Genomic DNA, 24,778 nt, shown 5'->3' on the forward strand with positions numbered 1-24,778 from the left:
CAGACTTGAGATTCGCCTCCTAAAGGCTTTGCTCAGACAAGCTGGTCTCTCCACATCAGATGAGGAAGTCTGAACTTATTGTGGAGTTTTTGACATTGAGTCTTTTTTTATTTACTTCTATATTTGAAACTTATTATAAATATCCTCAATCTACAGTGTTGTAGGTCTCAGATGAGCGGACTGCTGGAAGAGGATGGGGTGAGGTTTTTATTGTTTTTAGTTTTTTTTTTTTAAATGTGTGTGTGTTTTCATTTCAAATAAAAATAAAGTTATATTGACCCCACACTGGCTATTCTACTTGTTGCTCTTTACATAGGCCTATCTATCCATCTACATTGTGATTGAGCACTGGTTATCCAGATTTAGTGATCCTGAAAAGTTCCTATCCAGATCAGATTGATCCAATCCAATGTTGCTTTGAAAAACTGGCTCAAAAAGTAAGCTGGATTACGTGATCACGGATCGCAAAAACAGGATTACTAAATCTGGATCAATTTTATCCAGATTAAGCCTTTTGAAAAACCGGGCCCAGGGGTCACCAATCTCGGTCCTGGAGGGCCGGTGTCCCTGCAGGGTTTAGCTCCAACTTGCCTCAACACACCTGCCTGGGTGTTTCAAGTATACCTAGTAAGATCTTGATAAGCTTGTTCAGGTGTGTTTGATTAGGGTTGGAGCTAAAATCTGCAGCACACCGGCCCTCCAGGAACAAGTTTGGTGATTCCTGATATACACTAACAAAAGGCAGAGGATTATTAAGTTGCTGTCAGGGCTTTCACTGCCTTTCTACACCTCCCTTTCTTCATGTGTTCAATACTTTTTTCATGTGTCATTTCATTTTATTACACATAACTTAATTTGTAAACTTATAAGATTTTCATATATGTATTTCATTGATTAACATGCAAGAAAAATTAGAAAAAGTCAACAGCACCTTTAGAAATATGTTTTTTGATTAAAATGTTGACGTGTTCAGTACTTGTTTCCCCCACTGTATGTGTACGAGTAGCTCTTAGCTGCAGTTTAAATTGTGCTCTCTGATGGAAACACCCGAGGCATGAGGACTCTTATTATTTAAAGATTTATTAAATGCATAAAGGTATATACAAAAACCAATTATACAATTTCACACTTTTCAAAAGTCATGCGAATCATTTTTGCTTCAGGTCTTTCAATCAAACTAACGATGGGTTTTCAAACAGAGACTCGAATGACTTCATTTCACACAGTGAAAAAAACAAACATGGATTAGGTACAAAATTCTCATTGGAGTCTTGTGAAAAGACGGGACCTTATATTTCATGTATATTTATGAATTTACAATTAAAATATCAGATTCATCCAAGTAGGTATCGCTGCAGCCCGGAGACCTGCAAGTGGGAGGAATTACACCGCAAGTAGGTTGGGTGACCTCCAAGTGGGAGGGACTCAAACCGCAAGTAGGTTGGGTTTATCAGGTTACTGTGAGGTTGGGTTTAGGGTTGGATTTAGGTGTAGACGTTAATAAAACACAACAGGTTACTGTGAGGTTGGGTTTGGGTTTAGGGTTAGGTATACAAATTCATAAAGCACAATATTCAAGTCTAAATACAACTAAATAAGGTTTGCCCAGCCCACTTGGAGCTCCAAGACCCACCCACTTGGAGCTGGCTCCGGCCTCCGTTTATACCCTTCTCAATTCATCCCATATGCGGTGGCATTAAAATAATGAAGCAAAGACGAACAAAAAAAACAAGAAAAAAAATCTGGTAACACTTTATTTTGATGGTACATTTGAGTATTAGTAGACTGTCTGATACTGCTCCTTCAACAGGCATTTAACTGACACTTTGCAAGTACTTGTCAACTTATGTACACCAACCCTAACCCCAACCTAACAGTCTTCTTATAATCTAATGAGAATTAGTTGGCATGTAGATGCAATGCAACTTAAATTCAACAAACGGACCATCAAAATAAAGTGACCAAAAAATCCTGTCAGTCAATTATTATAGTTTAAAAAAACTATTCCCTGCAAATGTACATCTAAATTAAAATGAAGGCATTCATATTGAGGGATATATAACTTGAAGTTTGGCCAAGCCATTTAATACCAGGTGTTTATAATATGCGCAAGAAATTGTGGCTCAGATGCATAAAATTACAGGAAAGCTTAAAGAGAAAAGCAGCAATCGGAAAATTATCCAGATTTTCTGTTACTCAATAATCGTGGAGATGTTCTGGCACAGTTGTGATTCGAGTCCTCTTGTAGCTGTAGTATCCCCGAAAAGGCTTTCCTTAAACTAACATTTTTTTGGCGCCGTTGACCTGTGAAAAATTCACTTCGACGTCAGCCCCAGTTGTAAAAGTAGATCTTCTGCCAAATGGGCAAGTACTCCATCAGAGGACCTGAGAGGACAGGAAAAGAAACCCAGTCAGCACATATCTCAGAGCTTTTAGTGTAACAGCATTGAACATCCGTTTGGGTGAGATGGATACGCCACTTACGCGCCACCAAACCAACTCCGGGAACGTAATCTGCCAAAAAGCGGAGGAGGAAGAGGATCTTTGTCCTGTGAGGGTTGAAAAAGACATTAGATCTGGAAACACAAAGCCACCGTTATTTTATGCAGTATAGAACTGCTGGATATTGGAAAAAATGACATTATATAGATTTTATGTGATATACAGTTTATAAGCCCTCCGGTGATTTTTTTCCCTTTTCAAATTTTTCCCAAATGATGTTTAACAGAGTAAGGATTTTTTTCACAGTATTTCCTTTAATGTTTTTTCTTCTGGAGAAAGTCTTATTTGTTTGATTTCAGCTAGTTTTAAATTTTTTAAAAAACATTTTAAGGCCAATACTATTAGCCCTCTTAAGCCATTTTTTTAGATTGTCTATAGATTGAACCATCGTTATACAATAACTTGCCTATTTACTAGGGCCAGACGGAATCTGCAGACTTTTTTTGCTATTTCTGTGGAGAATTTTGGTAAAAGTCTGTGGATTTCTGCGGAATTATTTTGGGAGTATCATAACTAAAACCTTAATATATGAAATAAAAAAATAATATCTTTTAACTCTTATTTAATGTTTAAAATGCAAATCCAATTAGGTTAACTTTATTTAGTAAATAAAGCAAGTTTGTCATATAATATATCTAGTAAAAAACAGAAAATAATACTGTACAAACTGCATTGTACATAAATCAGATAAACATTTTCACATTAGTCAATAATATTACTGAAATTAATAAAAAATTTATTTCCTCAAGTAAATAAACAGAACTAATGATGGGCTGAAAATCTGCAGAATTCTGCGCGCACAGATTCCGGGTGGGCCTACTAATTACCCTAACTTGCCTAATGAACCTAGTTAAGACTTTAAATGTCACTTTAAGCTCAATACTAGCGTTAAACAGAAATTAGAGAAAAAACAGGGGGCTAATAAATCAGGAGGGCTTCAGCTGTATCATGCAATATGAAAATAATTTTACAAGATGACACTATTTTTGAAAGAATTAAGAATTTTACATCGATTGGGATGTTTTTTTAGGGGAGTGCATATGCATAAAATGTACAATATATATATATATATATATATATATATATATATATATATATATATATATATATATATATATATATATATATATATATATTTTTTTTTTTTTAAATTACAGTATGTATAAAATAAATTAAAGTCACAGATGAAAACAATAGAACAAAGGTTAAAAATAAAATAAGTCTAATAGTACTGAGGTTCATAAATTCAATAATCAAATGTAAAATAACAATGTATAATCTCCTTTGTATTAATAAGAACAATTAGGGGTCGATCACACCGAACGTGTTTTTTGCGTTAAGTGGTGCCTTTTTTGAATGATGTCCTTGCGAACCTTGCGTTTTTGCCATTGCAATTGAATAAAGGTCAACTCTGAGCGGAAAAGCATGTTACGTCACTCGCATCTTTTTCATTCTCCAATCAAATGAAAGCAGAGGCTGGTTTCTGTTGAGGTGACAGCAGTGTTTGTGTTGTCAAGACGACTATGAAGACTTTTAAGGATGGAGGAGAGACTTGTGGTTGCTGTTTTGAGTTATCCACAGCTGTATTATTTTACAAATCTTGAATTTCACAATATTACTAAATATTAAAATTATACCAATATCAACAGTAACACTCGCGCACAATGCACAATTCAGTCGGTGCCTACCGACATAAAAAGAGCACCGCGCTTCTTTTTTTCCAGTGTGATCGGCGCCTTAATCTTCCTTAATGTGCCAAATTTCACCAGGCTTAGTCTCTATTTCCGAGGGCGCCACAATGGAATGAACCCCCAATTATTCTGGCATATGTTTTACGCAGTGGATGCCTTCCCAGCTACATCCCAGTATTGGGAAACACTCGTACACACTCATTCACCCACACACATAATCTACAGACAATTTAGCTTACCCAATTCACCTATAGTGCATGTGTTTGGACTGTGGGGGGAAACTGGAGCACCCGGAGGAAACCCACAACAACACGGAGAGAACATGCAAACTCCATACAGAAATGCCAACTGATCCAGCTAAGGCTCGAACCAGTGGCCTTCTTGCTGTGAGGCGACAGCGCTACACACTGCGCTGCCCAGAAAACTGACTCAAGAGTTTTCAATGATTAATAAAATTACAAATACATTAATATTAGTGCAAAAATGATCATTTTCAGTGTGTAACTGACTGTTACTGGTACTTTTAAAGGACTTAGTTAGGAAAAGCTATTTTCACAGCTGAATCTATGAACTGCTGTTTTTATTTCTAAAGTGCAATGTTCTCTTTCTCTATATGTGTGTGTTTTTTAATTCATCCACTAATGTTGTGTTCTGGTCAGCTTGACCCAAAGAGGTTTCCTTCAAAAGTGCTAGTTAAAAGGCTCACACCGTGCTTTTTACACTTCAGTGTTTAATACTGCTATTTGAACATGGAGAAAAAAAAAAGTTTGAAAGCACAAAATTACTCCAAAGGGCTTTCTTAAATGCCTCCTTTGTCCCAAATTGTCTTTTGGAAACATAATATTAGAAATAGACACAAATTTGGGCTATATATACAGACATGAATGCAGTTTCTTTAGCAACTGTTTAAATTGAAAAACTGTACAAAAGCACGCACATCCTTCTTAACTGGGTGCTCAGCCAAAAAACACAAAAGGTGCAAATTAAATATTCATCAAAGGCGGCAACACCAAAGCTCCAAAAATACTAATTCATCAAATTAAAAAGCTGACACAAAGCGTGTAACGTTTCAAGCCACACGGCTCTTCATCAGACTCTTCATCAACTATTTACATTCACAGAAATAACTGTGATAGAGAATACAGAATATGTGGTAACGCTTTAGCTTAGGGCGATGCGGTGGCGCAGTAGGTAGTGCTGTCGCCTCACAGCAAGAAGGTCGCTGGTTCGAGCCCCGGCTGGGTTAGGATTTCTGTGTGAAGTTTGCACGTTTCCTCTGGGTGCTCCGGTTTCCCCCACAGTCCAAAAGTCTTTAGTGTAGGTGTGTGAATGAGAGTGTGTGTGTGTTTCCCAGTGATTGGTTGCAGCTGGAAGGGCATCCGCTGCGAATAACATATCCGGAATAAGTTGGCGGTTCTATTTGCACAAAACCGAAAACGAAAATATGGAAAAAAAAAAAAAAAAGTTGGCGGTTCATTCCGTTGTGGCGATCCCAGATTGATAAAAGGACTAAGCCGAAAGAAAATGGATGAACTTTAGTTCACAAAGTTTAGGTCACAAATCATGGTATTGAGAACCTTTAACTAACACTACTAGTAGAGGTCTGCATTCCCACGGCTGTACGGCGGAAGCCAGGGGACCCGACCAGATTTCTTGCGGCTTTCCAAATTTCCAAAACAAAGCGCGTGAGCGGTCAGTATTTGGTTATATCCAAATACACAGCATGTTTTTTGAGCACACTTCGTTATTATTGTTAATTTATTAGTTTGCAGGAAATTAAAACTGAATTAGAAATAGTTTTGAAACAAATATTTGCGCTTAACAAACGAAATTAATTATTTATAGGCTAATTGATGTCTGTGGTACAAGGTTTCCCTATCCACGAGAGCGAAAGTGAAAGTAGATAATGAGATGCCTTATGCTCTGTTTAACGGTTTTCCTGCTAGTGAAACGCCCAGTATTTCCACTTACAAAGTTGTCATGTAAATAGCAAATGCGCTATGGCGCAACGCAACTGGCTCTTAAAGGGAATGGGAGATGAGACTCTGAGTGGTTTATTCTCAAAACACACTAGAACTCATTAAAAAAATAAACTCAATCCTTTTAGATCATGCGTCATGGTGCAAAGCAGATTTTTCCGTCCTTAAATTAGCAAAAGTGGATTCTGCCACGCCCTAAATGCGTTTGCGCATTTGTTCGGAAAATAAACGAAGGTCACCGTGGATAGCACTGACATGAGGGTAAGTAATTACTAACCAGTTTTCATTTTTGGGTGAACTAACCCTTTAAGATCAACAGACAAGACAGAACAAGTGTGTATGTAATAAAGTAGACACTGACTCAGAGTATCGGTCATAGAAAGGGGAGCGGAGCAGGTAGTAGAGCAAAAGGAAGGCCCGTCTCCTCATTTCAGCACGCTCTCTTCGGTTCAGCGCCTTCATGTCACTCAGCAAACTAAAACTGGACAGGAAACAGCAGCACATTGAACTGTAAACCTTTGCAGACAGATTGAAAAAGACAGCTCTGAGAGAGTGCGAGAGAGAAACTGAGGGAGATCACATCTGTATTATGTTTTATATAATTATGTGTATTTAATATGTATACTGTATACATTCCTTTCTATTTCATTATGTATTATTATTGTTGTTATTATTTTTATCAATATTGTTATCACTACTATTATTTAGACTGTTTTTTCCCTAATATGTATAAAACTATGCGATGCAGTGGCGCAGTAGGTAGTGCTGTCGCCTCACAGCAAGAAGGTCGCTGGTTCAATCCTCGGCTCAGTTGGCGTTTCTGTGTGGAGTTTGAATGTTCTCCCTGCGTTCGGGTGGGTTTTCTCCGGGTGCTCCGGTTTCCCCCACAGTCCAAAGACATGTGATACAGGTGTATTGGGTAGGCTAAATTGTCGGTAGTGGTATGAGTGTGTGTGTGAATGTGTGTGTGGATGTTTCCCAGAGATGGGTTGCGGCTGGAAGGTCATATGCTGCGTAAAAAAATAAGCTGGATAAGTTGGCGATTCATTCCGCTGTGGCGACCCAAGAACAATAAAGGGACTAAGCCGACAAGAAAATGAATGAATGAATGTATACGATATGCAATATGTTTCCATGTATATTATGCTAATAAAGCCAATTGAATTATAGAAAGAGAATTACGTAGATGTATTATGGTATTCTTTTATTTTGATATTTTTATTGTTATTATATGTTTACATTTGTCTACATATTTCAAGCATTGGCTATATTATTATTTACAGTCATGCCAATAAAGCAATTGTGAATTGATTTACTTTTATATTGTAATAACGTGTACATTATGAATATATAAGTTTGTGCTATTTACTTATATATTTTTGTCTTTTATCAATATGTTTTATGTATGGTATGCTTATTGTTATTGCTTTGGCAATATTGTGGTATATTTGACAGTCATGCCAATTGACTTAAGAGATATTAAGAAAGAGAGAGATTAGGATAGAGAGAGGGAAAGATGCAAATCTAGCTGCTAAATATATGTACAAAATAGGTTAATCAACTGTATTAATTTGCCTAATTTATTAAATCTACAGCATTTTGACTAGTTAATTATTATAATCAATATTAAAATTATTATCATTGTTTTTCTGTCATTTATTTCTTATATATTTTATATTTTAATAATTTCATGATTTGAGCGTAGTACATATTTTATCTCTAACTAAACTGCATTTTATTAAGAGAGAGAGAGAGAGAGGGAGTGAGAGGGAGGGAGAGAGAAAGAGAGAGAGAGTGAGAGGGAGGGCGAGAGAAAGAGAGAGGGAGTGAGAGGGAGGGCGAGAGAAAGAGATGCAATGCAGTCTGTACCTGGTTATCTCTAAGAGACCAGAGAGGATCCATGGTTTCCAGGAACGTTTTCCGCAAATCCCAAGACTGGCCACTTACAAATGTTAAGGATGGAGGATGAAAAACTGTCAAAATATATTCACACAATTTCATCACCACAGCAAAAATAAAATAAAAGAGATTAATATCAATTTCCTGATCAATCTTGCAATCAAAATTGAGCTTATTATTGCCAGCTAGCTCATGGTCCAATACAAATATAAAACATAAGAATAAAATGTGTGTAAAAGGAATTAAAAATGAATTCTTTACGCACACAAAAATATGTTTTCTGGTTGTTCACATAACTCATTTAAAATGAGCTGGAACAACTCAATTCTACAGTTTATTTAGGTAAAACTGAAATGTTTTATGCTCAATCAAATCAAATTTGTAAAAACTAATAACCTAACTGAATTCCTTCATGTTGCCCCAACACAAATCTCAGAAGTTTCATTTTAAGCATGTTCAGCGTGTGATGACGTTTATATTATTATAGCTATTTTTCAATATTTATTTTACATTGTAAAGAAAGGCTGGGTTCCACACAATCGATTTGTGTTGGGACAACATGAAGGAATTAAGTAGACTTATTAGTTTTTACTAATTTAAGTAACATGAAACAATTAAGCTGTGCCTCCAAAAAAAAAGTCTAGAATTGTGTTGTTTCAGCTTACTTTACACAAGTAGTTTGAGAAAAAAGTCAGATTTTTTGAGTGCACTTTCATGCCAAACTAAAAATTAAGATATTATTGATCACAGAAATGATTATTATTCACTCATTCATTCATTTTCTTGTCGGCTTAGTCCCTTTAGTAATCCGGGGTCGCCACAGCAGAATGAACCACCAACTTATCCAGCAAGTTTTTACGCAGCGGATGCCCTTCCAGCCGCAACTCATCTCTGGGACATATCCACATACACTACGGACAATTTAGTTACCCAATACGCCTGTAGCGCATGTCTTTGGACTGTGGGGGAAACCGAAGCACCCGGAGGAAACCCACACAAACACAGGGAGAACATGCAAACTCCACACAGAAACGCATACTGAGCCAAGGCTCTAACCAGCGACCTTCTTGCTGTGAGATGACAGCACTCACATATATGATTATTATAATTATTAAAATGATTTATTCTTTAAATTATTATTATTATAAAGTTTTATTTCTGGCATCCCTGCCATTATTTGACAGGACAGTATTAGGTTGACAGGAAATGAAGTGGGAGAGAGAGGAGGGCAAGATCGGGAAAGGTCCAAGAGTCGGGATTTTAACTCGGGATACCAGGAGCGCTGCCGCACCATATGTCGGCACACTAACCACTTAGCTATTGTGCTAACAGATTTTAAAGATTATTTTTCATTCATTTTCTATTCGGCTTAGTCCCTTAATTAATCTGTGGTTGCCAAAGCGGAATGAACCGCCAACTTATCCAGCATATCTTTTACACAGCGGAAGCCCTTCCTGCAGCAACCCATCATATCATATAGCAACACACTCATATACTACGGACAATTTTAGCTTTGAGCACCAGGAGGAAACCCACGCAAACACGAGGAGAACATACAAACTCCACACAGAAATGCCAACTGACCCAGCCGGGGCTAGAACCAGCGACCTTCTTACTGTGAGGGTATTTTATTTTATTTCACCAACTGAACTTTGTCTTTGAAGACCAAAATTTCCCTCTGGAAAAAATGGATAAATGTGTTAGCCCCAAAAAAAAGGTATTTTGAGACATGAAATGTCTGGGCAATATTAAAATGAGAATACATTTAATTTAATTTAATTTAATTTAATTTAATTTAATTTAATTTAATTTAATTTAATTTAATTTAATTTAATTTAATTTAATTTAATTTAATTTAATTTAATTTAATTTCTTTCTTCCATGTCAAGCTCTAAGTCAGAGGTGTCCAAACTCAGTCTTGGATGGCCGGTGTCCTGGAGAGTTTAGCTCTTTTTTGAACACATTTGAACCAGCTAATCAAGCTCTTATTAGATATACTAGAAGCTTCCTGGCTGATATGTTAAAGCAAGTTGGAGAAACTCTCCAGGACACCAGCCCACAGCCTGCTCTAAGTTATTGTATTCATAATCATCATCATCCAATAAACAACTAAAAGCCATGCAAAAGGCCGGCAACCTTGAAAAACACAAGCACTTCTGCAGGCATGAAACACCATTTAGAGACTACAAGTGTTGGCCTTCAAATAGTGCTTGGGACAAAAAGAAGCAGCCTTCAAGTCAAAACAAGTGAGAATTACTACATTAAATCATCTTGTTTTCTTGGAAATACTTGATTATGCTATGAAAAAAAAAAAATGTGCCACACAATGTGCCGATCACACAACAGTAGTGGACTGAACATGGTGAAAATCTAATAAAACTACATGACTTCGACTTATTGATGTTCCTACACCCCTGAGATTGTTTCTACACCTCTGGGTTAATATTGCACTGATATTGTTGTGAAACACTGAGGAAGGATACGGTGCAGAAGCGGTCTTGCGATGTACAGGGATTCTGCGATGGTTTCCTGCAGACCCAGAGGAGTCGGGCTGGAGTAAAGCTCCTCTTCCTGATTCCTGCTTACTTTCTTTTTCCGAGGGAGACCCCAGAGACGAGACTGTAATGATGGTGCTAGAAAAAGAAAAATACACTTACACATTTTTAATGGCATGGAACCATTTTTGTACACTTGGTTAAAGGATAAATAATGGACACTATTACAAGAATGACCACCATGTATTTTACCAGCTATTTAGAAATGCATGTAAGATTGTGTTATTTTAATTTTATAGTTCTCATTTTGTATTTTGTGTGTTCTTATCATTAATATATAGGTATAGGTGTACAGGCAGAATTATTAGCCCCCTTTATATTTTTTTCCCCAATTTCTATTTAATGGAGAGATTTTTTTCAACACATTGGGAATGGGTTTGGGCAATATTGGTTTATATACCAATTAATATAGTTAATTATTATATATTTTAGATATTAATGTTTGCTTTATTCTTTAAAAGAGCTGAAAATATTTCTTCCAAAATTAAAAAAAAAAAAATGTAATTAAGAGGACTTACGTATTTTTGGTAACTGTTTAAGAAAAAATTTGTCATTTGTTATAATTAAAAATCAGGCATTTTCCGACAATTTTTGATTTTTTAATAAAGCAAATAAAAGCAATAACAAAACACAAATAAAAAAAACCAACAAAACAATACACAGCAAAGCTAAACACAAAACAAAAAGAAAAACAAAACAAAAAAATAATAAAAGTAAAAAAAACAATACAACAAAAAACAAAACTAACAAAACAAAAACAAATAAAAAGCAAAAAACACAATAAAAACAAACAAAATAAAAAACAAAAAACATTAAAGCAAAGCAAAACCCAGAACTAAACAAAAAATTTATAAAAGCATAAACAAAAACAGACAAAGCAAATTAAAAACAAAACATACAAAACAATTAAGGAAAGCAAAACAAAAAAAAACAAACAAACAAAACAAAACAACACAACAAAAACAAACATACAAACAAAACAAACAAAAAACAAAAAGGAAACGAATACGCAAAAACAAAACAACACAACTAAAAGCAAACAACCAAAAACAAAAAAAAAACGTACAAAACAATAAAGCAAAGCAAAACCCAAAACAGACAAACAGAAAATGAATAAAAGCAAAAACAAAGCAACACAACAAAAAACAAACAAACCAAACAAACAAAGTCTTACCACTTCCCAGTGGCCGGACCACTCTTCCTGAACGCTGGCCCACAAAAGAACTGTCTTCATCATCTTCTTCTTCATTGTTGTCTGTGTAGAATATAAGTGTGTGACGAATGAACAAAACATCACTATTTTGACACAGACTGCAAGAGCTGATGCTTCTCAAAGTTACTGCCGTGTTTCTGTTCAAGGGCAAATCAAATGAGCACAACCCTACACAACACACAAACACAGCTTATCTACACATGCCATACGCTGGACTTATTGTCTCACTCTCTGTTTATTTACTGTCATCAGTGGGAATATTTCTGTATTATTGCTGTGCGTTAATTGTTTGTTGTGTCTCTGCTAAATGTCCTGCGCTGTGGTTTCCAGAGACACTTTAGTGTGGTTCATTTCCTGTTAATGATTAAAAATAATTAACTCTGACTTCTGAACTTCAAAGTTTTCTGATACATTTATAAGACTTATATTTATTAATGACTTTTATTGTAAACTGCATTAAAAGTCATTAAATTAGTTTTTAGGGGGTTCTTTTTAGGTTTAACAGTTCTGTCAGGTTCTTGAATCTGATTGGCTGATAGCTGTGAGATATTTTGCCAGTAACAGCACACAAAGGCCTCTTCACCTCTGTGTATTTCTCCGCCCACATAAAAGCAGAGGACGCTCTACAGTTTGACTAATATTCCTCCTATTGGACAACATAATGTACTTTTGAGGCTGTTTTAATCGAGAATGTAGTTGTTATGATTGCAACTATGCTGTATGCATTGCCTATTTTAAAATATTTATAATTTCTAAGAGACAGCGCTTTGGTCTCCATTAGTCAAACACAGTAGACGTTGTCTTTCCACAAGATGGTGCCAGGACCGCATAATAAGCCCTTGCTTAGATTAAACTGTGTTTTCTTGAGCGCGAACAAGAAACTGAAAAAAGAAAGCGTCGCGGTTTTTAGGTGGACCGGATAGCGTCAATAAGAAGCTTTGAATAAGAAGCTGGATTCATCCTTGTCCCTCCTTGTCGCAAACACATCAGCAGCCTGGTAGTGTTTGCGCTGCTTTTTTCAGGGTTAATTATTGTGATATTTTTTCAATACAACTTTGTTTTTTTCTAATACACTTTGATTAAATTTATTTAATAACATTTAATAATAATATTTGTACGCTTCAAACTTGCAGGTATTGTTATTTATAAATTCACAATATGGTCTATTTCAAAATACCAGCATTAGTTAAAACTAATAAATATTAATAAACAAATACAATGATCTAACTGAGTGATTCTCAGATTTCCACTGATATTTGTGCTGTAATCACGTGTTTTTATATACAGAAGATTAAAACTGTAATATATTAAATTATTAACCACAATAGATTTCAGAAGATTCTCCAGTATAATTTCCAATAAAAATATCTGCAATATCTTTTATCATTATTCTTAAATATTTGCACATTTCCATTTTTTATTTTATTCTTGGTCACCAGAGGGCTATATATTAATACATATAATGCTGTTATTGGGTATTTTTTAAGTATAGTATAGTAGTACTGTATAGTATAGCTTTTAGAGTTGTGTCTGATATGTAGATCTTTTTTTTTTATATTTTCAAATTTTAAGACCACTTATCTTTTTCTAATCACATCTATGTAAATTATTTTATGTTATACAGCAAGTTTTAACTCAAAGAGTTCATACCATTCTAGATGGTATGATGGGAAAGCTAGTTTACTGCCGGAAGTGACGTTAGTGAGAGCAGCAGGTGGCGCTTAACCTGCGGTCTCTGTGGGTCCTAATGCCCCAGTATAGTGATGGGGACTCCATACTGCTTAGTGAACGCCGTCTTTCGGATGAGACGTTAAACTGAGGTCCTGGCTCTCTGTGGTCATTAAAAATCCTAGAATGTTCTTTAAAAAAAGATAAGGGGTTTAAACCCGGCATCCAGGCCAAATTTTCCCACTGGCCTCTGTCCATCATGGCCTCCTAACCGTCCCCATATCATAATTGGCTTCATCTCTCTTTCTCCTCTCCACCAATCAGCTGGTGTTTGGTGTGCAGTTTGGCGCAATATGGCTGCTATTGCGTCATCCAGATGGATGCTACACACTGGTGGATGAGGAGATTCCCCCCCAAAAATGTGTAAAAGCGCTTTAAGTGTCAAGAAAAGCGTTATATAAAAGGAAGGAATTATTATTATTAAATAAGTGAAACATTTCTTTACATTAAAAAATGGTCTAAAAGGACTTGACCTGCAGATGATTGCATATTTAGAAAAGGGTGTCAGACATTCCACATTTAACATTCCACTGTTTGTTTTGAGGAGCTTTTCTAGTTATTTAAAAAAAGCCTCTTTTTAAATATTGATAGGCTTGTTGATTTTGTCTAAGATATCTCACCTTGACTACAGAGCTGAGAATCCCTGTCCAGAGGAATTATAGGTGGTGAAGTCTGGATGCCTGATTTGTACCAGAAGAGCAGCAGGCAGCGCAGAACTGCTCTGAAAACACAGGAGAGGATGGAGAAATGGGAGGACAGATATGAGAATGCAGTAAAGCAATGTTTATTTCGTTAACTTTCGATCAATTCTGTCATCAGTGAGAGTTAGACGGTAAGATTTGCAGAGAAAAAGAACTCGAACCCAAATCTAATGTATATAGTGTATTAAAAAATCTGCCAAGGTCACATTGATGACTTTTATGGCACTTTAATTGTGCTTTCACACTGTAGTAAATGCTGGGTTCCACACAATTCCTTTTTGTTGTCCCAATACAAATTAATTAAGCTAATTTAATCATTTTTACAAATGTAAGGTGATTGATCGTAAAACAATTCAGTTGCCCCCTAAAAAACCTTGAACATTGTGTTGTTTCAACTTATTTAAATAAGTAGTTTAAACAAGTCATTTTTTGAGTGTATTATCTTTATTCATTTACATGGAACTTATCAAAAGAGGACATTTAGTTAAAGGTGCAATATGTAAGTTTGACACCCAGTGGTTAAACTAGGTATTACATTCCTGAATCAAAACAAACACAACCACGCAGGTTGCCAGATTGACGTGTTTTATATAAAAACAATGGCATGTGATAGAAGGAATATTCTCCATATTAAAATGAGTTTTTGTTCTAACCAACACCTCAAATTGATCATTTTAGAAATGGTTTTAACTTCTTGCAGCTGAACAACAGAAAACGGGCAATGCCCAGGCAAACCTCAGGTGCTTTATTCAGTGTTAAATGCTAATAATGTAAGTTTGAATGCCATTTTACATGACCTTTATTTCCATGCTACTGAAAGCAGCAGCACATAATTCACCTCAGATCTGGAAAATAAAATAAACCATTTGAAATTGAACTTTTTAAAATAATGCAAGCCAACACATATCAGTGAATCAGCATCTACATTTAATAATGTTAAAAAGGTTTGATATGCATTAATTAGATTATAAACCTTACCATTTCTTCGGAGTGCAGTGAGTGCACTATTGTGTGCTTCTGAATTTAAAGTTCTGTCATGTTTCGTCTAATGCAAACAGCCAAATTTCTTATCGCTGCAAATCTTGCCACGTCGTGTGTTGTTAGGACATGGGGTTACAATGTAACCTGCTCACTGAATGTTTTACATTCATATCATTTATATTTTTTGCTGATTAATAACCACCTCATGGGGAACTCTGAATCTGCGTCTCATTTCAGAGTCAGCTACCATCTACCTGAGGTCACATTTTGGTCGAGGACACTTGCATTGTGAGCCTTTCTGAATGAATGAAATATGCAGTTTTCTATCAAGGCAACCCAGTTTGCTGAAATATAATTGGCTTAACTGGCACTGGGCGGGTTAAAAGGACCAAAACAAAGACACCATTCCGGCACATAACGCACATTTCCAAAGCAGAATATCTGACTTCAGCATTGTTTTTCAGATACACAAGAATGTTCACTAATAGTAGCATGTTTCTTAAATATCTGCAAACATATTAAGGTATTTTATGCTTTAGAAAAGTCAAAAACTTACAGTACCTTTAGATATATTACACAGAAAGTCATATAGGTTCAAAGCAATGAGCATAGTCCTTGATTTTATTGCATGTTTGATTTCTCTGTTGTTGTAGCACTTTGGGTTTTAGAAAGCACATTATAAATAAAATGTATTATTATTATTATTCTGCGTCATTTGCGCAGCGTGGCAATAATTCCCCTCTATTTGCACGCTTGCATTGACTGTATGTAACTTCCTTGCAGGTATACTTAATTCCACATATGATGTGAACACAGCATAGCAACTTCATGGAAACTCATCCTACTCTAATTCGCTTTTTGGATTTTTTTTTCATTTTGGCAAGCTTTGAAAATATTTCCTTCACGTTAGGATGCCGACCCGACTACAGTTGTAGTTTTTTGATCTGAACAAATCAATGCAATATCACTGACTTGGAAACCAATGCAAAAATTCTGCGAAACACACAGGAAGTACACTCATCAGATCTAAACCGTTGCTAAACCAATTGTGTACAGTCAGATTGGATTAGATACTGCATCTAAAATAAAGGTTCTTACTTGGCAATCTGAATAAGAACAATAACAAGCCAGCGTCCAGCATCCCCCCACATCTTGGCGGCTGCCATCTCAACGAAAACCTCCACATACTCCAGCACTGACAACCAGGTTAACAGCTTCTGTTGAGAAATAGACTATGCACACACACAAAAACAGAGTTATGACGTCAGAACAAAACAAAGAAATGTTCAGTTCTGAAAATATTTATCCACATTTTAAAGTAAAAGCAGAATTAAGTGTGAATGGCTGCTTTTATACAATAGTGAAAGGTAGACACTTTATCAAAAAGCTACATTTACACTAGTGTGTTTTTGTTTCAAAGGTCCCCTGTTGTGCTTTGAAATGTGAAGTGTTATTCGATGTTTGACAGCCAATAGTGTTTTGCTATATCATTGCTCTGTCAGTGAGAGTGATTGAGCTCGAGACATCAAATGTTAAGCTTCTTGATGGGGCGGGGCACGTCAGATACTAGAGAGCCTTTGATTGGTCAAGAATTGATGAGAAACTGGCGTGTAAGAAATCGTTGACCCATTTAGGCGGAAGTGATAAACTACAAGCCTTTACATGTTTATATCAGTTTTATATCTTCTAAACGTGACTTGAGTCACTACTTAGCTGAACTATCACACAGTCAATATAAAGTCAAAGCGCCTCTGAAGAGGTCCGTTAAAGTCAAAGCTCGTATACCCATGGCTGTAAACATACGTTTCTCCATCCTATCCTGGCTGAGCAACTCCGAAATGACCCTTTTTCTGCAAATGTGTTTATTTTTGTGCGCTTGCAATAGAACCTACAAAGATAATTCTATCTGACAAGAACAAACAAAGAAAAAACTATACGGGATGTCTGTAGACGGTGCTTTCTCCAAAAGATGAGTGTTGGGTTTAGGGTTGTGGTAGGTGTAGAAGTTTTTGTAGACGATAATAACTGTGATGGTTGGGTTCAGGGTTGCGGTAGGTGTAGACGTTAATGATTATGAGGGTTGTGTTCAGGGTTGTGGTAGGAGTAGATGTTAATAACTGTGATGGTTGGGTTTAGGGTTGTGGTAGGTGTAGATGTTAATAACTGTGATGGTTGGGTTTAGGGTTGTGGTAGGAGTAGACGTTAATAACTGTGATGGTTGGGTTCAGGGTTGTGGTAGGAGTAGATGTTAATAACTGTGATGGTTGGGTTTAGGGTTGTGGTAGGAGTAGATGTTAATAACCGTGATGGTTGGGTTTAGGGTTGTGGTAGGAGTAGATGTTAATAACTGTGATGGTTGGGTTCAGGGTTGTGGTAGGAGTAGATGTTAATAACTGTGATGGTTGGGTTTAGGGTTGTGGTAGGAGTAGATGTTAATAACCGTGATGGTTGGGTTTAGGGTTGTGGTAGGAGTAGATGTTAATAACTGTGATGGTTGGGTTTAGGGTTGTGGTAGGAGTAGATGTTAATAACTGTGATGGTTGGGTTTAGGGTTGTGGTAGGAGTAGATGTTAATAACTGTGATGGTTGGGTTCAGGGTTGTGGTAGGAGTAGATTTTAATAACTGTGATGGTTGGGTTCAGGGTTGTGGTAGGAGTAGATGTTAATAACTGTGATGGTTGGGTTTAGGGTTGTGGTAGGAGTAGATGTTAATAACTGTGATGGTTGGGTTTAGGGTTGTGGTAGGAGTAGATGTTAATAACTGTGATGGTTGGGTTTAGGGTTGTGGTAGGAGTAGATGTTAATAACTGTGATGGTTGGGTTTAGGGTTGTGGTAGGAGTAGATGTTAATAACTGTGATGGTTGGGTTCAGGGTTGTGGTAGGAGTAGATGTTAATAACTGTGATGGTTGGGTTTAGGGTTGTGGTAGGAGTAGATTTTAATAACTGTGATGGCTGGGTTTAGGGTTGTGGTAGGAGTAGATGTTAATAACTGTGATGGTTGGGTTTAGGGTTGTGGTAGGAGTAGATGTTAATAACTGTGATGGTTGGGTTTAGGGTTGTGGTAGGAGTAGATGTTAATAACTGTGATGGTTGGGTTTAGGGTTGTGGTAGGAGTAGATTTTAATAACTGTGATGGTTGGGTTCAGGGTTGTGGTAGGAGTAGATGTTAATAACTGTGATGGTTGGGTTTAGGGTTGTGGTAGGAGTAGATTTTAATAACTGTGATGGTTGGGTTCAGGGTTGTGGTAGGAGTAGATGTTAATAACTGTGATGGTTGGGTTTAGGGTTGTGGTAGGAGTAGATGTTAATAACTGTGATGGTTGGGTTTAGGGTTGTGGTAGGAGTAGATGTTAATAACTGTGATGGTTGGGTTTAGGGTTGTGGTAGGAGTAGATGTTAATAACTGTGATGGTTGGGTTTAGGGTTGTGGTAGGAGTAGATTTTAATAACTGTGATGGTTGGGTTCAGGGTTGTGGTAGGAGTAGATGTTAATAACTGTGATGGTTGGGTTTAGGGTTGTGGTAGGAGTAGATTTTAATAACTGTGATGGTTGGGTTCAGGGTTGTGGTAGGAGTAGATGTTAATAACTGTGATGGTTGGGTTTAGGGTTGTGGTAGGAGTAGATGTTAATAACTGTGATGGTTGGGTTTAGGGTTGTGGTAGGAGTAGATGTTAATAACTGTGATGGTTGGGTTTAGGGTTGTGGTAGGAGTAGATTTTAATAACTGTGATGGTTGGGTTCAGGGTTGTGGTAGGAGTAGATGTTAATAACTGTGATGGTTGGGTTTAGGGTTGTGGTAGGAGTAGATTTTAATAACTGTGATTGTTGGGTTCAGGGTTGTGGTAGGAGTAGATGTTATTAACTGTAATGGTTGGGTTTAGGGTTGTGGTAGGAGTAGATGTTAATAACTGTGATGGTTGGGTTTAGGGTTGTGGTAGGAGTAGATGTTAATAACTGTGATTGTTGGGTTCAGGGTTGTGGTAGGAGTAGATTTTAATAACTGTGATTGTTGGGTTCAGGGTTGTGGTAGGAGTAGATGTTAATAACTGTGATGGTTGGGTTCAGGGTTGTGGTAGGTGTATATGTTAATAACTGTGATGGTTGGGTTTAGGGTTGTGGTAGGTTTAGACGTTAAGGTAGACATTAATAACTATGATGGTTGGGTTTAGGGTTGTGGTAGGTTTAGACATTAATGTAGACATTAATAACCATAATGGTTAGGGTTAGGGTTGTGGTAGGTGTAAACATAAATATAGACATTAATAATCATAATGGTTAGGGTTAGGGTTGTGGTAGGTGTAAACGTAAATATAGACATTAATAACCATAATGGTTAGGGTTAGGGTTGTGGTAGGTTTAGACATTAAGAACTATGATCGTTAGGTTTAGGGTTGTGGTAGGTGTAATAGTTAATGTAGACATTAATAACTATGATGGTTAGGTTTAGGGTCGCGGAAGGTGTAGACATTAGTAACTATAATGGTTGGGTTTAGGGTTGTGGTAAGTATAGACGTTAATAACTGTGAAGGGTACAGCTCCATCTTGCTAACAACACAGTTTTGACATGTGGGCCTCGATAACTTCAGGTTACGCCTCTACTACTGTACAAGTTACACCCCTGTTTTGTAGACTGCAGACAGACCCTACTCACACAAATAGCCAAAATGCAATAGAAAAATGCAACTCTAAAGCTTTCAAACTAAAAATGTCCTGCAGATTTCCCAAAAGTCTTTCATTTGGAGGGTCAAAAACACTGCAGTACTCTGGATTTTCTTCCACGAGTCTAAATTGTGTTTTTTAGCCATAATTAGATGTAACGAGGATTCAACTTTCTGCCATTTAGCAGAAACTGGAGAGTACCTGCCAACTGGAGACTAGCTGAACACTCACAAAGTCAATATAAAGTCAAAGTGTCTCTGAAGAGGTCCATTAAAGTCAAAGCTCGAATACCCATGGCTCTAAACACAAGCTTCTTCGTCCTATCTCGGCTGAGCAACTCCAAAATGACCCTCTGTCTGTAAATGTGTTTATTATTGTGCGCTGGCAATGGAACCTACAAAGATAAATCTGTCTCGCAAGAACAAACAAAAGAGAAAAAAACTACGAAGAATGTTTGTAGACTGTGCTTTCTCCAAAAGATGAGTGTGTTTGTTTGAAGGGGTCAGATGTTTTTTTTTTTACAGGCTGCCCATTTTAGTCATTTTGAGGCTGTCATCAGCGGGGCGAAACGGTGTATATCAACAAGTCTATTACTGAACAGTGGCAGAGTTGGGGCAAAAGACTTGGGAAATATATTCTTTAACAATGTGTAGTAAAAAAAAGTGATTTTGAAAGCATAAAGCCTGCCGCAACTTTGAATCTTCTCTCTTGAAGCAGAACAGACTGTGCTAAAGTTTGACAATAGAAAAAAAACTCTCATTCATTTCATAGATAACTTTATGGTGGTTGCCATGCCGAAAGCACATGCACATACCGGTCCCTTATGCAAGTGTGATGATTAAGCAAGGAGAAACTATCTTCGAATGGCTATTTTATGAGAGATCAATGGGCTTTTGACAGATAAAAGATGTACCGTGAAAACACAAGGTATTCGTCAGAACTCAAACTTGCTCTCTAGCTCAAAACGAGCATTTTAAAACGGCACTAAAGGAAGTATTTTCATGTGAACGACTGGAAGTTTGCTTTCAAAATAAGCGAGGAGGTGGATGATAAGACAAAAAGACTGTAGAACTACCTCAGAGAACAAAACATTCAAAGTAATATATATTCATTTAAAGGGAAATCCATTACCATAGGCAAAGTCCGAGACAGATTCTTCCTCAAGATACCATCATTCAGCAGCACTAGCAGGTTAGACGCGGAGTAGACTGCAAATCAAAAGTGAGAATTATGAACTGAAAAAGAGTTCAAAGAAGGACATGCTCTCAGATAAAACAAATAGAAAACAGTGAATCCTACCCAGCTCTGAGATTTCATGAGAGTCTGAGAAGCGGCCTGTAATGAGAAAAGACATATGTACTCATAATCAAAATGGTAAAGGTCTCTCAAAGTTACTGTGTTAGTACTACAAAGGTTAGGCGATATACAGCAGGGAAAATAAATATTGAACACATCATGTTTTTTGTCTGGGAATAATAGTTCTAAAGGAGCTAGACATGGAGTTGAACCAGATTTTGGTAAAAACCCAAACCCAGAAGATGCCTCTGATATGGAGGATGAAGTCACATGCATTGCTCAGGTCTGAATTTTCTTGACGGTGAAAAATCTTGACGGTTATGGGAGCCTCGTCTATCAAATCTGATCTTAACTTTGCATTCTCAATTGGATTTAAGTCAGGTGATAGGCTGGGCCATTCTACAGCTTGATTTTCTTTCTCTGAAAGCATTTAAGAGTTTTCTTGAATGTTTTGGATCATTATCTTGCTAAAATGTCCACCCTGGTTTCATCTTCATCATCCTTCTAATGTAGATGTTGAACTGAAGTAGCTAATATTACTTTACAGTTACGAATGGCAGAGGGGGGCTGAATAACTACTGCATTTAAGCTGCTGTCTGGGCCTTCCATGGCTTTCTGCACCTTCCTTTTTTCATGCTTTCGATAATTTTTTCATTTTATTACAGATAACTTCATTTGAAAACTAATTAGAGTTTTTTTCTTTGGATATATTATTATTTTTGGTTGCTATCAACATCCGGGGGAAATTTCAAGTCAACAGCACCTTTAGAAATAGGTTTTCTGAGAAAAATGGTGACGTAGACTTAAAAAAAACGCTAAAAATGTTTATTTTACTTGTAACTTTTCTTTATTGCATTTACTTTTGCTTTAAATTTGTTTATTATATTTTATGCATAATTCTCTCCCTTACAGAATCATCCCAAATAATCTAAAATGATAAAAAAAATCTTTTGAAACAGAGATATTTAAGACATCTGGAGAAATTGTATTCATATCGCAATATTTTGTTAAGGTAGATTTTAACATTACGATTTGCAGCCCTATTTCAAACGTTAAGAAAATTCAGAGGCTCTCTAGCAGGGGGACAAAAATCCACACGAACAGTTTCTGATCAAGTTTAACTAAATGGTTTAACAAAATAATAATAAATGTAACAAACTGGCTAAAAAGGGTTTAACATTGGCCTGTTGGAAAATACCTCAAGAAATTAAAATATGCCTTGAAAACTATTAAAAGAATGCATATAATGAATGCATTTAATATTTAATGATGTTAGATTATGAACTAAGTTTTCAGCTTTGAGGAAAACATGACACAGCGGGGTTAGTTGTGACAGGGTGTTACAAATAAGTCACACACTGTTTGACACCAATTAAACCAACAATATAATGTTTACATTTTAAGTGTAATGTTGAGAACTTTTTTACATTAATAATGCATTTTAATATATATATATATTTTTTATATAAAAATACATTTGATTGGTAATAATGCAAATGAATGCATTGTATAACAATAGATAATAATGCAAATAAATCCAAATGTGTTTATCGAATAGATAAATAAATATACATGCTGTGCCAAGTACTAAGGACATATACTATATTACGTAAACTATTTTTAAATTAATTGTGTGAAATCTTACTTCATACGCATGTGTTACAACTAACCCTCTGTCAGTTACCCTTTACTACTGTTTACCCCGCAGGTGGGGTAAACAGTAGCATATTTACTCTTGGCATTTTTGGCAAAACTGCACAGAAACCATTGATCATACAACCAGTTCTCATTTGTAGGAGAGGCTTGTGTGTTGTTGGTAAAAAAATGTGGTTTGTGTAACCCCACAACTTTGTTCATTATTTGGCCAAAACCTAAAAGTGTTACTAAGTGCCCTGCTCTCCTCTTCCAGTTTTCAGCATTCTTCAAAGCATCTTCTTTTGTGTTCAACAGATGAATGAAACGCATAAAAGTCTTGGAACTGCTTAAGGGTGAGTAAATAGTTATTAAACCGTAATTTCTGGGTGAACTATCCGTTTAATGTTATGTTAACAAGGCTACATTACATATTTGTACACGCAGATTTACATTTTTATAAAAGACAAAACTTCTTGGACTAGTTTGATTAACTTAATAGTCAAATACAAAATACATCAGAATAGTATGGAAAGCTGCATACTATTCCACAATGACTGAATAAATATATATCTAACTTTTAGTCGTGCACATGAATGTTTACTTTCACTTTGTCAGACATCAGTCTCTCTCACCTGCGATCAGGTAACTAAGCGCGCGCACTGTGCTCTCCAGATGAGACGCGGCTGCCGGGCTTGTCCTCACATACTCCTGATAACGCTCGAAAACACGGCTTAGTTTCTCCATGTAGAGCACCGACATCACAGTCAAAGCAATATATTTTCCAATCACGCACAGCTCATAGCAAAAACACACGGAGGCTGACACTTCCGCGTATGCAGACGGTCTTCCTCTGACGCCACTTCCTAGGAGGTGAGCGCGCGCATTTTAAAGACATAGTAAACTTGTTTAAAACGCTGTTTTCGTGGGTAAGACAAATAAACGAAGAGAGTTAATAATGATGTACAGACGTAACTTTGCTTATATGTTGTCCATGTACTATTGTGTCCATGTTTGTTTATATTTTGTCCATGTGCTTGTCCATAAACGTCAAACGTTCTCTTGTGCAGGTTTACAGTCACCTGGAGCTTCATTCACAATGCCACTTTGCAGCCTTGATGGAAAATGCGAGAAAGAGAAGCGTCAAGAATCAATGGATTCCTCGACTGTTACTAAGAACCTTTTGCAGGTAATTTATTTTACAATAGGCAAGGCAAGTTTATTTATATAGCACATTTCATACACAGTGGCAATTCAAAGTGCTTTACATAAACAAGAATAAAAGCGACAAGTAAAAGAAAATGAAAACAAATAATAAAAATCAAAACAAATAATAAGAATTATCAAAATAAGAATAAAAAAAATAGATAAAACAGATAAAAATGTGTTAAAATATGTTATAAGATAATGAAAAAGAAGGAAAAAAGCACAATAGTGCGATCTGTCGGACGCAGCACAGTGCTCATTCAATAGATCACAGTTTGGTATTTAATACTTTTACGTGACCATGGGGGGAGTAACATATTTATATCCTAGCAATCTGCACATTTTGTAAAATTAAGAACGAAAGCCTGATTCACACATTTTTTTAGTCTGAAAACACAAAAAGCTTTTGGAATAGCTTATATCTTCATATGGGTAAATACTTTGCTTCCCCCAGCCCCTTCCAACTACAAGATATTGTTTGTTTCTATAAAGGGAAAACCATAGAGAACTGCGTTATTATAATATATAACCTTTTTTTATTTTGTATGGGAAATATTTTATTCACAAACAAAAAATTATTGTATTCGCAGCCTTCACGTTTTTTTTAAATTGAAAATGATGTTTTATTAAATCTCTTGGACTGGTTAAAAACAAGAAAAGTAATAGATTCTTAGATTATTATGACAATTATTTTGAAAATATCACAGACACATAAGTCCATCTTTCCTCTTAC

At 36.2% G+C, this 24,778-nt stretch overlaps 2 protein-coding genes across 7 annotated transcripts in view; one reads left to right on the forward strand and one right to left on the reverse strand.

The window, feature by feature from the left end:
* Nucleotides 1–232: 232 nt before the first annotated feature.
* On the reverse strand, nt 233–23,679 carry pex16 (peroxisomal biogenesis factor 16). 5 transcript variants are annotated; one of them, XR_015514440.2, is made up of 12 exons: nt 23,475–23,679; nt 21,211–21,246; nt 21,043–21,119; nt 16,348–16,481; nt 14,188–14,288; nt 11,801–11,881; nt 10,555–10,704; nt 8,042–8,114; nt 6,534–6,653; nt 2,485–2,549; nt 1,520–2,385; nt 1,063–1,458 (listed from the first exon to the last, which is right to left on the reverse strand). XR_015514440.2 is itself a non-coding variant. In XM_087292635.2 (11 exons), the coding sequence occupies exons 4-11, from the start codon at nt 16,413–16,415 to the stop codon at nt 2,327–2,329; spliced, it is 717 nt and encodes a 238-aa protein (XP_087148761.1). In that variant the 5' UTR covers nt 16,416–17,964; nt 19,615–21,119; nt 21,211–21,246; nt 23,475–23,679; the 3' UTR covers nt 1,063–2,326. The 5 variants fall into 5 exon arrangements, 4 of the variants coding, with proteins under 4 accessions (XP_087148760.1, XP_087148761.1, XP_087148762.1 ...); XM_087292635.2 differs by having other exon boundaries at nt 1,063–2,385; nt 16,348–17,964; nt 19,615–21,119; XM_087292636.2 differs by having other exon boundaries at nt 1,063–2,385; nt 16,348–18,056; nt 19,254–21,119.
* large2 (LARGE xylosyl- and glucuronyltransferase 2) overlaps nt 23,672–24,778 on the forward strand; it is a 332,880-nt gene continuing 331,773 nt past the window's right edge. Inside the window, exons 1-2 of one of the 2 annotated variants that reach the window (XM_087291895.1) lie at nt 23,672–23,768; nt 23,910–24,028. The gene's annotated coding sequence lies outside the window, so the exon portion shown is untranslated. The remainder of the gene's footprint in view (nt 23,769–23,909; nt 24,029–24,778) is intronic. The other variant, XM_087291894.1, reaches the window with a different exon arrangement.

The sequence above is a fragment of the Danio rerio genome, chromosome 18, assembly GCF_052040795.2.
Source record: "Danio rerio strain M-AB ecotype USA chromosome 18, GRCz13ab, whole genome shotgun sequence".
In the NCBI taxonomy this organism is placed as follows: Eukaryota; Metazoa; Chordata; class Actinopteri; order Cypriniformes; family Danionidae; genus Danio; species Danio rerio.